A 16,695-nucleotide genomic window follows, 5' to 3' on the forward strand; every position below is an offset into this window, starting at 1 on the left:
TCTTATGCTTGAAGTTTGAAAACTCTAGGGATTTCTGGTGGAAAATATGGATTCCAATGCCAATGTCATACACCTATATTTAAATTACTCTATGTGTGTGTGTATGTGTTATTATACATGACACCAGTAATTTTAGGACGTTAGCACGAATCTATGAATTCTCTAGAATATCTTCATACAAATTGCAAATAAATTTTGCCAATAACATTTGACAAAGAGAGAAGCACAGTATTGCCTTTTAAGATAAAACCTTACACATTTCCAAAATCACTTTTTCTCATGTAGAAATAACATAGAAATCACCTTTTACCCCACTGAATGGAGCGGCAGGGAGAACAAAATCCACACACTCTGTGCTGCTTCTGATATTAATTTGCTTACATCAGCAAAATTCTGAACTTTCTGTGGAAATACATGTCTTGCAAATCACGCGACGGATAAAACAGCATATAGCTTGCACAGCATTGTAGTGCAACAGTTTCTGGACAACCGATTTAATGAGATTAGTAGACTTCTGCCCAGCACAGCACTCCAACTATTTTACCTATCTTCTTTAGATTTTCTTTTAGCAGCACTTGCTGAAAAAGCTATTTGCAATTATATGAAGATTGACTAACAAACATCTACCATGTTTCTAAAAAGATATGGAAAGAATAAATCGAACATAAAGATTCCTCCCCAAATATATAATATCTATGAAACGAGGCAATAGTAAATGAATGGGTTTTACACACATAAATACATACACACTTTTAATGACGCTCTCTGAAGCATAGAAAGGATTTTTTGTAGTATTATCAAGACTAGTTAGAGTGTTACCCTAAATATTTTACTATGAGATATCAACACTGTCATTGTTTCAACCTAGGATTTGCTCACAACATCACCAGCAAGTAAAGCTTCCCCCAAAGGAAGGACTAGTCTTACTGCCAACAGCAAACATGAAAGCCAACTCATATTCATAATGACTCGTCTTTTAAAACATGTTTTGACATGAATGACTCAGCAACGCTGGGTCACTGCCAACTGGTGCCAACTGGTGCCGTGGCACTGGGGGAAACATGATTAACTACAGAGGCAAACGATGACTGGGTGAGTCAAATCCTCCCACCTTTGATTTAGGTAAGAAAAGCATTATTTTTTGCAACAGAAGGAAAGTTGGTTCTCTTAACAGTTAATAAAATGTGTTTGGGGACAACAACATAAATGTTGTGAAAGCTACCGTGAGAAAATAGAACAACGACTCCCTTGGGTTTTCCACTTCAAAGATCTCAGTGTATATTTTTATGGTATTCTGTAACCCCAAATTTAGTTATAACAAACAGAAAAGCTTTAGAAAAAAAAACGAAAACAAAAACAAACAAGCAACCTTTGAGGGTAGGATGATACTAAGCAAGTACAAAAAAGAGTAAATGTTTAACTTCTACATGATTAAGGAAGAAATAAAAAAATAACTTACTTTTCATTTTAATAGAAAAATGGATAGGTATGTGTGTTCTCATAATATACTCAATTGTATTTTACTAGTTCATTCACTGGGTGGCTCCCGTCCTTCAGTGAGAATGCCAGTCTAGAGATAGGATCTTGTGCTCTAAGTAATTAATCTGGTATAGTTAAAATGATAGCTAAAAGCCCAGCAGAGTGCTCCAGCTCCAGCTCCTCTGATCTTATTAACTAAACTGAACAACTGGCACTAAGTAGAAATACAGGGCCAAATTCCTCGCCAACCTCTGCCCCCCAATTCACTCAGGAGCAGGCGAGTGAAGATAAGGCAAGAAAAAAGAATTCAAAGACAATTTGAGTGGATACTGTAAGATCAACCTGTTTTGTACCTCTGGGGAGATGCTTTGTTTGGTGAGTTTCCCCCAGAAGACCACTTCAGTTACCTCAGTATTTCAGACCTGAGAAGCAAGTCTCCAACTCAATTTCTTCTGATCACTCTCTTCCGATGGTTATTTTTCTTTTTTTTTCAGAAATATACACAATGGCTCCTTTAATGCAATCGTCATGATGCAAAACAAACGATTATGAGATTGTCTAAATTCCACTTGCTTTTCTATAACTTGCTGATTGCTTTCTTTCTAACCTTTTCATCTACGCAGACTCCTTTGAATTATTTCTCAGTCTCCACCTGAGCTTACATCACCCTCAGACTTGGGTACACATTGAATAGATGTGCAGTTGCCTCCTTGATAATTAACAAAGACGTTAAGGGCCAATGCCAATTCAGTGGCATTAGTTGGATACTTTCCATTACCTGATATCATTGTTTATGGTCTATTAAGCAGTTTTCATTTCACCTTATGGACCCATATAAAATCCAAGCTAGCTGTTTCTCAAATTACAGGCAGTATTAAAGAACATTAAGTAGCTTTTTCTTTTTATATTTTGTAAATAATCTCTAAATTTATTGCCGATATTCTGATAAATTGGGCAATACATATGTTTCCAGCTTCCCAGTTTTTTTTTTTTTAGTCTTTTACCCCCCTCCCCTTAAAGCATACTCATTGTTTTATACTAACGTTAGCTTTCTCATTTTCAAAATAACGTACGTTCTGATTCTTGTTTAAATTTTTTTTCTAAACAAATTATCATTGTATTGATTCATTTTCCACTGGGGAATGTAATTTTCCAAAAGTTCTGTTATCTAGTTCTGCTTAATTTTCATCGTTCTTATATACAGAACATGCGTGTTGACAGCATGCAGAAGTCAGTGGATCAGAGGGATCATTTGGGGAGGCTTAGCTGCTCTCAAAACCGATCTTGTTATGTACGCCTCTGCCAGACAGGCTAACACAGCCACAAGTGCAGGGCTGAACACTCAAAGGGCTTCGGCTGTCAAAGATCTACAGTGCAACAGCAGAAAATGTATATAAGCATTCACTTACCTGCTTTTGATCAACAATTATTTCGAGGTCTTCATCACTGCTTAGTTTTCCATATCCTTTTTCTTTACTTTTCTTGTGAAAGAATAATTTTAAATGATCATTTAGTTTCTCTCCATTAATAAGGTTAACTCCCACTTAATTCTTTTTCAAGATAAAAGTCTTTACTTAACCTTATTCACTAGTCATAATATATCATTCTTTATGTCAGTATCTCACGGACAACAGCAAATATTTTGTTGTTAAATTGCGGGCTTTATAATTAACTCATCAAGTACTTCTGCTTAGCCCCTCCCATCCAAATTATGCCTTTAATGTTGTTCTGAATATTATGCTTTTTTTTTCAATTCTGTAGTTTCAAAACAGATTCTTTAATACTTTGAGATAAACAATTCCCTTAAGAGTCCCAGCCCATTTTTCTTAAAGACTGAAACTGCACTTAGTAGTTATAGTATGCTTAAGACTTCAACTAGTAAATGTTTATTTTAATCCCTTTTATATTTTAAAGAATAAGGCAAGCATTATGCAACTCAGATAATGAATCTTCAGATTTTCTACATTTGCTTATAAATTATGAAAACTAATACTGGAAAAACTAATTCAAATAATTTTTAAAAGATGAGTAAAATAATTTTCAAAATTAGGTAGTTTGAAAAATTGGAAGAATACAGACCATTTAAAAAAAAATGCACTTTACTGCATTTTGTCTTTTTTTTTCCCGTCCCCATGACCAAACCTCAGCTACCTTCCCCATAGCAAAAACTGTAAAGTTAGGAAAGGTCATAGATCATTTTAACCATTTCACCATTGTGCTATAGGAGAAAGATAATACGTCTGAGGTTTTTTTTTTTTTTTCCTTTCTCCTAATGCACTGGCTGATAGGAATACCAGAAATGACAAATTCCTTCTTCATAATTTCAGAAATCATAGCACCTCTGTAGAGGATCGGTAAGAAAAGGAAAATAAAATTCACTACATAGTTAGCTGTAATCCAAGGTTATTATTAAAACAAAAACAAAAAACAATCCTTGCTTTAGGTATTAAATACGTCGAGGAGAATTAAGGGAACTAAGAAGTATTTGTTTGCATCTATTATGCCATATTAGGATCCCCATCTCATTGAGGGAAAAACTGTATCCTCCAGCGAACATGATATCAATCTTCTTTAACCTGTGGGACACAATTCTTATCTGTTTTTCCCCTTCCTCCCCAATAAATATACCTCCTATTTTTGTGTTGATTTTTTTCTGTAATAAAGAGAATTCTGAATCTTCAAGTGTTCAGATGCATAAATAAAATCGAATTCTCATTCATATATTAATGAATTTGGCCACTTAGAACAGAACAGATGGCCACAGTATTTCTATTCTTCTTCTTCTCCTCATTTGAGGTTCCATTTCAGGATTGATGGAAAACAAAAAGAACAGGGTTGGTTTCAATCAAGCTGACTTCCTTCCTATCACTTTGTTTTTGTATCCTCTTAGTCTACTGGTTGCCATAAGATATTGTCCAGAGACCCTCTAATGCAAAACATTCAGAAATGCCTTTCCAAATATTGATCTGTATACGTACCAAGTAGCTCATTTGCATGACCCGATTTCTGGACAAAAGGACATTAAGCAGAGATGGAATGTGGGTCCTTCCATCCATTTCACTGTCAGACATCCCAGAATTCTTTGCACCAGCGGCAGTGGTTTCATTGCCAGAACTTGCTGACAAAGGAACCACAGATCTTGTCCCGCAACAGTATTTATAATGTATAGCAATAATTGAAGTATCCCTGAATCATTGTCTTGACTTTGTAAACATTGTGAAATTTTTGGCTAGCAGAAAAAAACCACTGAAAGTAAAATTTCTTCCTTTCTAACTAATTTTCATCCTTATACTTCTAGGTTCCCTGAAGGCTGGTCTAGTTTAACGCTTTTGAAAACACTCCATCTATTATTAATTACATACATTTTTATATTTCATCCTTCACACATGGACACTTCAGCCTCTTTCTCATAAAAGTTCTCAATTTTCCCTTTTTAATGCCCCACCCCAGGATTTCTAAGTGATGTACAAATCACTGCTAACTGGTATAACAATGTCGGCATTCACCGAAACACAATTCAAGACTGCAATTCTACCACTACCAAATTCCACCTTTCCAATTTAATCCCAACTCCTTAGCTGATTTAGGAGTGTATTTTCCTGGGAAGAGGCTAGGTCAGGGAAGGAGATTATATCCACAACTACTCTATGAAGAAGTTGGCATTTTCCAAGAGTGGGAGGAGGCGTTTAGAGCTCTGATTTTGTATTTAAGCCCCAGTCTCCAAACAGCACACAACTCTACACAGTCAGAAGACTTACAGTTTTACTCTAGAGTTAAGCAATATTTTCTAGTTCACCCCACAACCCCAGGGGGATTAATCCTTCTCTAAGCCATAATGGTTATTCGCTCACTTACTGCTTATTTCTAGTGCGAGCATAATCCTCTTTCAAGCACACAGCTTCCCACTTTGACTGCTTAGATCCGCCAGCCCAGGCAGAGATCTTCAGCTCTCCTCCCTCCTCCCAGCCAGGAATCCCTGTCTTCTATCTATGCACTTTTGTCAAGCACAAAAAGCAACTCCATAGCTTCTGCGTGGTCTTTCCCATTAGCCAAAGGACAGAACTAGAAGGAGAAAGCAAGCTAACCTCTCCACTGTCCAAGCGTGAAGGAGGCAGGGCTTCTGTGGGAGGAGAAGCCAGAGGGTAGTCACTTCCTGTGCCCCTCCCACCTCCCCTGGCAGGCAGTGGAGCTGAGGATTTCAACTGAGGCAGCAAGGTCAGGCCCTCTCCACCTCAGCCTTAGCACGCTGCCTGCTGATAGTCGGTTCTGTGCACTGCTCACCTACGTGCAGCTGAGAAGAGAGCATCGGTGCAGTGGAGCTAAAATGGTGAGGACTTTGAGGTGGGAGGAAGTGAGGAAAGGGAAGACCTCACTCCTTCCGAGAAGCTTTCAGCTCAGGAGAAGCGTCCAATGTCAAACCCCAAATGGAATATCTCCCATCTTCCCCACACCATTCTGAATCCCTTCTGAGTAACTGCAAGGAGATCTATTTAGTTCTTTGTTAGTGCTGATAACTTTTTTTTTTTTTAAATATCATTGAATCAGATCTAGAGGTTTCTCAAGAATATTGACTAACTGGTAAACTTTCCTCTCTGCAGACGTTCCACTATCTTTCATTAACCCTATTTACCTCCTGCTTCTCACTCCTTCATTCTCTCCTCCACAAAAGTAGAACAGAAGGTAGGTTTACTCATTTGAATTAAATAAACCATAAAACTTAGAAACTGTATAGGAAAACAATACCTGGTCACAGATTTGGAATGTATTATATAAGAAAATTTTGCAAGTAAGTAACAACAAAACAAAACAAAACAACAAAATCTAATGAGATAAGGACCTGAAAAATGAAGCTCCCTATGTTCATTTTAGAATAGGAGTTTATTAAAAAGTAAGAGTTTGAACTGAAAGACACTAGTTGTATATAGATCAAATTAAAATGATTCTTCATTCTTACTAAGAATGGAATATATGAAAGAAATTTTCAAAAGGAAAAGAAACACATTATTTAGTTAATTGCACAAATTAGCCTCAGTTGCAATTTTTGCCTAACTACAGAACAATAACGTAAATAAATACAAAGGTGAAAGATTATGTATAAATATTATATATTATATATATATATTATTATTATTATTATATATATATATTATATATTCATAAATATTATGAAAGATTATGTATAAAAATGCAAACCGGTGCCAGCCACTGTGGAAAATATTATGGAGATTCCCCAAGAAGTTTAAAATAGAATTCCCCTATGATCTAGCAATTGCACTGCTAGGTATTTACCCAAAGGATACAAAAACACTGATTTGAAGGGATATATACACCCTGATGTTTATAACAGCATTATCAACAATAGCTAAATTATGGAAAGAGCCCAAATGTCCATCAACTGATGAATGGATACAGAAGATGTGGTATAAATGTATGTGGATATATATATATATATATATATATATATATATATATGGGAATGAAATCTTGCCATTTGCAATGATGTGGATGGAGCTAGAGAGTATTTTGCCAAGCAAAATAAGTCAGAGAAAGACACATACCATACAATTTCACTCATATGTGGAATTTAAGAAACAAAAAAAATGGGCATGGGGAAGAAAAAGTGAGAGGCAAACCAAGAAACAGACTCTTAACTATAGAGAACAAACTGACGGTTACCAGAGGGGAAGGTGATGGGGATTAAAGAGTGCATGTGTGATGAGCACCAGGTGTTGTATGGAAGTGCTGAATCACTACATTGTACACCTGAAACTAATATTATTATACTGTATGTTAACTAACTGGAATTTAAAGTTTAAAAATTACATATAAATATTAAAAAATATTTTTACTATTATTTATTTAATGATGAATAGTAGACCTGAATTTAGTAAAAACAAATGTTACATGAAGAATATATAATAGAGACAAAAGAAACAAAGACTTCCCTACTCTTTCTGTGCTTGTCAGTATTCAATTCTTATCTTCTTATCTTCCATGTCGTCCATTCCTTCTTCTCCATCACCTTCTTCCCACAGCCTGCAAAACTACTCAGTTTGCCTTGTTCTAAAAGATGACTTCCTCACATCTCCTTTCCCCTAAAGACATTCATTTAATTTCTCTTATCTCTTCACTGTCAAACTTGAAAGAGTGGTCTATGCTCCCTAGCAGGCTCCTTCCTTTCTCTTCACTTTTAAGGCAATTACAATCAGTTTGCAATTTCCTGTAATTGTATTCACAGTCGCCAATGGACTTCTAATTATCAGATTCTCTAGCAGTCCAGTTTTAGAGGTAATAGCATGAATTAGCCCCCAAAGCAATTTGTGATTGACCACAGGTGTCAAGATGAATGTAAATATTGCATCTTTCCGTGGTCAAGTTTGCATTATTTTAAAAAGCCTCTCTGCTGTTATTTACACTATTACAGCTATTAAATGGTGTTGCCACCAATTGAATAGGGTCTCGATGAGAAGGAGGATTGGGAGAAGAGATAATGTGCTGAAAAGATATGTGCTAAGTTTGTGATGTTTTTGGAACGTTCATCCGAGTGGAAAGATCCAGTTGGTCTTTTGGATATAAGGGTCTAAATCTCAGAAGAGAGGTAAGGGCAGGGCATAAAGATTTCCAGGGATAACTAAAATTGCAGGAGCAGGTGAGCTCATTAAAAAAGAAAACAAAAGAGATAAGGACTAAGTCCAGCATCCTGGAGAATTGTTACTTTTAAAGAATGGGCCATGGGGCACCTGGGTGGCTCAGTGGGTTAAAGCCTCTGCCTTCGGCTCAGGTCATGGTCCCAGGGTCCTGGGATTTGCTCCGCGTTTGCTCTGCCGGGAGCCTGCTTCTTCCCCTCTCTCTCTCTGCCTGCCTCTCTGCCTACTTGTGATCTCTCTCTCTCTGTGTCAAATAAATAAAATCTTTAAAAAAGAAAGAAAGAAAGGAAGAAAGAAAGAAAGAAAGAAAGAAAGAAAGAAAGAAAGAAAGAAAGAAAGAAAAAGTGGCCAAAGAAAAGAACCCAGTGAAGGAGGCTGAATAGGGGTGTAAGAGGAGAACCAGGAGGACGCAATCAAAGAAAAAAGAGCCCTCAACAGTGTCAAATGCTGATGAAAGTTTCAGTAAGAAGGTACCCTGCAAACTTCCATTGTGTTGGGCATGCTGGCAGCCATCAAGGACCTTAGGAAGAGAATTCCTGGAACCAAAATTAGAGTAATTTATTGACTACCCTGGTACTAAGGGAGTAAAGATACCGAGAAAGGACTTCTTTTCCCTTACAAAAGCTTGACTGAAAAGACAAAGAGGGAAAAATGTATTAAGATGGCAGATCTCCTGTTAAGTGTTCTCCCACAGTTTAAAAAAAGGGTGGGAGGGAAGAGAGAGTGGAATGAGGAAAAATAGAGGGGAAGAATACTGGGAAAATTGTAGTCCTCCCCAACTCCCACCCCACTGGCTTGTGTGAAGGTCCTGAATACTTTTATAGTTTATGAGGCAACTAGTGAAGAAAGTGAAACTGGAGATGCCAGAGAATGAGGGGGTAGAATTCACGAGGCAAGAAAGTCAGAACAAAAGCCTTGTGGAGAAAAACTGCATGCTTCTCTTTGAAAATTTACAATTATAGGATATTTATTTATAGAAGAAAAATCTGTAAGGATATGTACCAAATATTAAAAGCACTTTTCTCTGGGAAATGGAATTATGCATGATTTATGTGTTCTCTTTATACTTGGGAGTACTCTTTGAAATAAGAATGAATTTCTTTCATAATAAAAAAGAAAATAAACAAAGTGTGATTGCTTGAGAGATCCATAAAATTGCCATAGAAAAGACCCATATAAGTCTCCTTTGCAGAAAAATGACCGGGTCAGGGCTTTACCCTTTCTTTATTACGTTTCTGCAGGAATAAAAACTTGTTTTTAAAAAAATGTGGAGATTCATGCTACAGTTATTTCTTCTGTCCCTTGTGGCAAGTGTCGTAGTATGGTTATGTGAATGTTTTGTTTATTGCATTTAATATGCCTCTTTCCTCTTGACTCCTTTATAATATTAAGCGTCTCAATTCTTTGACATCATTTGGGTCCCATGTCCCTTCTTCTTCTTCTTCTTCTTCTTCTTCTTTTTTTTTAAAGATCCACAATGTCAGCAGAACCGCAAACACTACTGCTTTGGGAGCCAAAGAGACAATGAAAAGAGAAAACAGGAAATTAGGGAGAAGGAGGTGTTTCTTCCCAAATGCTTGGAATTAGAGATCAAGAGAGTTTCACTCTGCTTAGGACATAAACCTGGACAGACTTCTACATTAAAGGGATAATTTTTCGATCTTTTATTTGTCTTATATATGGAAGAAATCAACTTTCTAAAGGAAAAATGTCATCATTACAGAGAATTATTTGCAGAGGTGCTTGTTAAGTCTGGCATTTTTCAAGACCTATTTTTTTCTTTTTTAAAGACATTATGGTTGTGTCCCCTGCCCCACCCCCAGAATGGTATGATAAAACATATACTGTAGAACAATGTTATGGTGAAACATACATGTAGTAAAACAAAAATAGCCGCAGGATACAATTTTTTAGCTTTGGGGCAGGCAGATCACCTATGTTGATCAAACTCAGTTCTAAAGGTATGTTGCTGGGTGAAAACACAAATACAAGGACAACAACTATGTTGATGCATTTTAAGCCATATTTTAAGTCATATGCATATGTCCAAATATTTAGTAATTTTTAAATTTTAAGTCAAATCTAATTGGAGAATAGTCCAATTACTACTTGGATAATAAAATGGCAATGAGACACAATACAATTTTCACTATAGCCTCAAAGTCTCTCTTTACTGTCTTTCTGTCTTTAGCGTAGCTGGGGTCTGTAGAAACTAACCTGAAGAGTTCATAAAGCTTTTTTTAAAAAATTTATTTATTTGACAGAGAGAGAGAGAGAGATCACAAGTAGGCAGAGAGGCAGCAGAGAGAGAGGAGGAAGCAGGGTCCCCACTCAGCAGAGAGCCCGATGTGGGGCTCGATCCCAGGACCCCGAGATCATGACCTGAGCTGAAGGCAGAGGCTTTAACCCACTGAGCCAGCCAGGCGCCCCCATAAAGCTTCTTTAAAGTATTTTCTGTTCTCCAAGTTTTCCAAAGATGGGAATTCAACATAAATAATCATCGAGGCTACTCAGTCTTGTATCATTATGCAATGACGTTTTCTTAAGTATACAAATTCAGTATCAGGTTTGTGCCTTCTTATATATCTTCACAATATTTTATTGTGAAAAGCTTCAAATGCACAGCAAAGTTAAAGGAATTTTACAGTGAGCACCTGCATGCTTCCTACCTAGATTCTACCACTAACATTTTATTATACTTGCTTTTTTTTGCATCTATCTTCTGTGATACATTTTGAAAGTATTGTACATACTATCACATTGCTGCACTCTTTCCACCAAGGTTTCTTTAATTTAATTTAATTAATTTATTTTTTAAAAGATTTTATTAATTTATTTGACAGTCAGAGATCACAAGTAGACAGAGAGGCAGGCAGAGAGAGGGGGAGGGAAGCAGGCTCCCTGCTGAGCAGAGAGCCAGCTGTGGGACTCGATCCCACGACCCGGGGATCATGACCTGAGCCGAAGGCAGAGGCTTAACCCACTGAGCCACCCAGGCACCCCAAATTTAATTTAATTTAATTTTAAAACTCAGAAAGCAAAACCATTGGTTCAATAAGCTTCCAAAATAAGAACACTAAAAGTTCTGGATTTGTTGTTCCCCTACAGTGAATTTTGTTGCTTTCATTTGAGAAGCAAATCAGTGAACTCCATTTCTAGCATCAAGTGCTAGTGATAGGTCCTATCACCAGGATTACAGAAGAGGATTTCTGATCAAAGGGCTGGTGTTTTTGTAGTTCTGTCAAAAGCAAGTGATCAAACAATTCAATTTGGAGGGACAGATCCATGGTATGATAGGCAATTCCAGTTGCTATTAATCATCACATCCTCAATTTCATATCCTTTGATCACCAATGTTTTCTGCAAACAAGTTCACTTTACTCTGGGCTACACAGAAAGTATTCACCTCTGAAACATGCAACAAAAGTAGCAAGCCTCAACTAGGCTAGGAAGGCTAATACCTTCTCAGAAAGGTTACATATGGTCTGAGGAACAGTGCTTGGGTGGTTTATTGAGATTAAGTAGGCAGAAAACAAAAACTAAGCTTGAAATTTCAGTTATGTCAGATTCAGCAATGTTCCACATTACTTTGAGGACAATAAATAAACTCTTCTTAAATGCCCTTCCCTCCCCGCTGAGTTTCCAAGCCAAACAAAACCACATTCAAAGAAAAAACAAACAAAACATGATGTTCTTCACAGGAAAATTCTGAGTTCAATTCTTTCATTTTGAAATTCTTATCTCTACAAAAATATATATTTTTTCATTTTCTCTACACTTGGTTTTTAAACGTATATATGTAGATGTATATATGTAGTGGTATGTAGTATGCGATGACTAATAAACAAAAATTGTTTTCTAGGGTGCCTGGGTGGCTCAGTTGGTTAAGCATCTGCCTTCAACTCAGGATCTCAGGGTCCTGGGATCAAGCCCCACATTGGGCTCCAGCCCCACATTGGGCTCCCTGCTCAGGCAGGAGTCTGCTTCTCCCTCTCTCTCTCTCTGCCAAGTAAATAAATAAAATCTTTTTTTTTTTTAAAGATTTTATTTATTTACTTGGCAGAGAGAGAGATCACAAGCAGGCAGAGAGGCAGGCAGAGGGAGAGAAAAGGAAACAGACTCTCCGCTGAGCAGAAAGCGGGATGCGGGACTCGATCCCAGGACCCTGAGATCATGACCTGAGCTGAAGGCAGAGGCTTTAACCACTGAGCCACCCAGGCGCCCAATAAATAAAATCTTAAAAAAATTGTTTTCTTCCCACTAAAGACAATGTCTGAAGAACGATATATTTTAATCTACTAGATTTCTTGGCATTATGTAGTCTTGCTACTATTTCCAAAGCAAGGTGAAATTAGCAAGCCGTCCCAGTTGACGTTTTTACCTATCGTCGTCACTCAAGCATCGGGACGGGAGTGGTTGCAGGTCTAAGATAGGTAAAGAAGCTGAGAGAACTGACATGAGTTTGGATCCCTGAATGACAAATGAATTCTACTATCACTTTAAAAAATTTACCTCTCTCCTTTCTCCCCCACAAAGAAAAAGAATAAAAGGGCAAACTATATGTTCTATATCTTGCCCCTTAGGAAAAAAAAGAAATAATCTAAAACTGAAACTATTACTTGATGTTCTGCTTCTGATCCCTGTTGACATGATTTCCTATTTTTATATGCATTGGCCTTAGTGGATGGGGATGGAACTGTATTATCCTATCTCAAACACAGCTGTGCTTATCATTGGCCTCTCCAGTGGCTCCTTTTCTCTCTCACTGGTAGTCAGCACACCTGGCCTACACCCGCCACTGACTTCTTTTATAACAAGTGATCAGAGCATGATGATTTTATGTCTTTGTGAAAGAAAACAACGATCTTATTTTAATAAAAATAAAGAACCCCCAGTTGCTTCTATAAGCTTTCTGTCCCCCAACCATGTTATACCTCTATTGTCATCCATTCTCTAAATGTGCACATTGTTTTGACACTTTGACACATGTTCAAGAAAAATTTGTTTATGAAATTTTGTTTCCAAGAACAGTCAGCCCAAAGTTTGTGCTTTGGCTATAAAATCCACACAAAAATTTCAAAACCGTTTCCCCAGTAAGCTACATCTATGTGACTGACTGACTTATAACCAGCTTTTCTGTTATGGCTCAAATGAATTTTGAGAATTTTTTTTCCATGTGGATCTCCACACAGACATAAGAGACATGACAGTTTAGAATAAATCCCTTCTGTTTCTGAAAACGACATTTCCTAGAGGCATAGCCATTACCTTCACCTCGGGGCTTTTTCACAGGGCCCTGATAACGTGAGGACTCCTAAATCAACACCATAATTCTCATCATTTCTCTATCAATCTCCGTGTGGCTTCTTTAATTCATCCCTTTTCTCCAGTGGCTTATAAATTCACTGATGACAACATTACAAATATGACGTGGCAGTCCCTAGAGGGTCTGAGGGCAGGTCTGAGGTTCCTATCTATTTTCTTCATGGATAAAAGCTTCTGGGTAAATACTCACTGAGGGAGCTCTTCTAAGTCACAGGGACAAGAAAGATTTGGGGCCACAGATAGCTCTTTTATTCAATGGACATGAAAAGTAAAAAGATTAAAACAGCAGAGTTTAAAGGACATGGCTAATTGCATACCCTACTTTATGACAAACATCAAGTAACACCTTGGTTGATACAGAAAGTGTTACTACTAATTAGGGGAAAAATACAACAGTTTATAATTAGAGGCAAACTTCAAATAATTTCATTTATGTAAAGCACTGTGACCAAACACATGAATTCAAATATTCTGTGAATCCTTGGCTAAACTAAAAAGGGGTTTAATCCTAGAAATTATATATTTGGGTCATGAAGGCAAAATTAATTTGAGAAGATGCATAGTAGATTATGTTTGACATACTTGAGTTTGTTTAGGCAAAATTATATTAGTTTGGAACAATGGCTGCTTCATGTTGGCACATGATCATCATTTTAGCACTAGGGAAGCTAGACTCACTGAGTACAGTTATGTGTTACTATTACAAAAAAAGTAATAGGTGGTGGATTACTTCTGACATTTTCACCAAATTTGATATTTCGATTACTGGAAAAAAGAAGCACAAATGTATTTGAATACACACGGTATCTTGGCACTTTGGTGATTATTATAGGAAATTCTATATGACTTTATTAGCTGATAAGAAAGAAACAGTCTTTAAAAAAGAACAATTATAAAAACTCTCTTCTTAGGTGATCAGATAAGGGATATGGGAAGCTTCTTGAATATGGTTTTATTTTTACATAGCATGAGTATGAAGTATGTTCATTTTATTCTTGTGCCTTAAACATTTCATGCATTTTGTAGTTTACAAAACACTGGAAGAGAAGGGCTGGTGTATGTGTGTGGGCTTGGGGAAGAGGGGCATGGAAGAGTGAGGAGGAGGGAAGTACCGAAGAGGTAAGACCAACGAAATGGTGGGGCCTTCTAAATCTGAGAGGAGGCTGGTGGGGCAAGAACAGATCTGGGGTTTGGGAGAGTAATGTCAGATGAGGCTACAGAGGAAGGGGGAGTCTTAAAAAATCACATCTTTATATTCAAGGCAATGAGCAGCCATTGCAGGATTTTAAGCAGGAGAGTGACATATCAAATCTGCTTTAGGAAACCCACCCTGGTTACAGGGTGAGAAATGGAATGGAGGAAAGAAGACAGCAGACAAGGAGAGCAACTGGGGGCTACTGAAGTGGTTGGTGGGTGACAGGCATGGATCCTGTTTAAATGTGAGTCGAAATAGCTGACCACACCCCGCTTTATTAAGACATGGTAATTCAGCAAACTGTATCATGAGATTCCTTCTTCAACACTGGCTACTGTAAGTAAGTAATACAAGCATCCATATTTTCTGTAGTCAGGAATTAAATGAGCAGCAAATGGGCCTACAGCTGACACACTCTAGGCATTCATGTAACTTGGTAATATGTAAAATCATTTTAGGAAAAATTTGATGAAACAACAACAAAAAAAGCTTTTGAGAGATACAGAGATGGATTGATAGGTAGAGACCAGATATAATGTACTTTGACTGAATTAGGAAAACATTTTGCACCCAGCAGAGGATACGTATTTTTGCATTCTGTAAAGTCCTAAAGCAATATCTAAACTTTACTTGTTTCTTGTTATTGGACAAAAACAAAGAGAGTCTGTTTAAAAAAATACAATGTGAAATTGTTCAGTGCTGCAGAATATCTAAAAGGACTTATTGTGATTTTTGACATCTTGATGCAAACCTAAGAACTGAACCTCCCAGGGAATAATAAAATATTGAAAAGATGTATACTTACTCAAGTTTATTTAGGATATCATCAAGCTTAATGTGTTTTTAAAAGAATTGAAATGGCATATTTAGAACCTGGTTTAAAAAAAAAAAAACAAATGAACAGTTGCTTCCATTGCATTTCACTTGTTTCTAACTTGTCAGAGGATAAAACTTCAGAATAGGGGAAAGCTGGAGTAAGGAAAAGTAGGGTAAGGAAGAATCAACCACAACATTTATCTTCTTGCTCAAATTCTAGGGATTCTTGCTATTTAACGAGACATTATTTTGTTTTGCTATTCAAAATAATTACATATTACATGCAAATATTGAAGATATTCAGCTACAGGTAAGCAAACGTCAGAGCTGCAGACTGAAATTCCTTCTTCAAAACTGTAGCATCCCAGTGAGTATAGAGGACAACTGAAAGTCTTCTTCCAGTTTTAATCTCTTCATTTTTCCATTTTTCCTCTTCAGGAATCAAACCTCAAATATCAGATGCTTCTATTATGGAGGTCATTACAAAATTTTAAAGACAATGAGAAAGACTTCTTGTACAAAGAAGAGCTGAGAAATTTCAGTGATGAACAGACTGAAGCTCCCTCATATCGACTTGATTGAGAGCTCTCTAAGAGTGCCTTTGAAGACTCATCGTGCAATCTCAGATCAATGCCCCAAAGTGAGTAATACATAGATAATATATTCCTGAGAGACAGAAGAATGACTGACGCTAAATTATTAAATACATCTTTGGAAGTAGATATACACTTTAATAAAGAGTCTTTAAAAACTCCTGCAATCTTAAAAACAAAACAAAACAAAAAAATCCCACAACTTTTGCACTCTTGTAAAACTGTCTGGGGTAGGTGAGTGTGAGAGGTTTAAAGAGAAAGGAAGCAAAGCTTCCTTTAGTAAGGAACAGCTAAATTGCCATGGATAGTATGGTGCCCCAAATGGAACAAGCTTTTTAAAGTTATAAAAACATCTCCTCCTTAAAAGAAACGCTAAAAAAAAATTATTTTTAAAGTACAGAGTTGTGCCTATCACATTGTTGGTGCTCAGTAAATATTTAATGAAATACTTTCACTTTGTGGCAAAAAAAAAAAAAGACTAATTCTTCCCATTACTTCTAACCCTTCTTAATCTCTTTAGTTGATGTCATTCCAACAAAAGTTTACACACCTACACATATGTAAGTATATGTATAAATGTTTCATATATACATACATAAGTATTTTTATGACATAAATGTAATTGTAGTACAAATACCAA

The 16,695-nt window shown here is 36.8% G+C and overlaps 1 protein-coding gene across 4 annotated transcripts in view; it reads right to left on the reverse strand.

Moving 5' to 3' along the window:
- PEX5L (peroxisomal biogenesis factor 5 like) overlaps positions 1-16,695 on the reverse strand; it is a 225,798-nt gene that overhangs the window by 162,422 nt on the left and 46,681 nt on the right. Inside the window, exons 1-2 of one of the 4 annotated variants that reach the window (XM_047731142.1) lie at positions 4,458-5,531; positions 2,889-2,960 (exon numbers count right to left, since the gene is read on the reverse strand). The exons of 2 other annotated variants lie outside the window; for them this stretch is intronic. In XM_047731142.1, the coding sequence (XP_047587098.1) occupies positions 2,889-2,960; positions 4,458-4,550 (165 nt within the window). In that variant the 5' untranslated portion in view covers positions 4,551-5,531. Of the gene's footprint in view, positions 1-2,888; positions 2,961-4,457; positions 5,532-16,695 lie in introns of those variants that run through there. One more of the 4 variants, XM_047731146.1, reaches the window with a different exon arrangement.

This window comes from Lutra lutra, chromosome 1, assembly GCF_902655055.1.
Source record: "Lutra lutra chromosome 1, mLutLut1.2, whole genome shotgun sequence".
Classification (NCBI taxonomy): domain Eukaryota; kingdom Metazoa; phylum Chordata; class Mammalia; order Carnivora; family Mustelidae; genus Lutra; species Lutra lutra.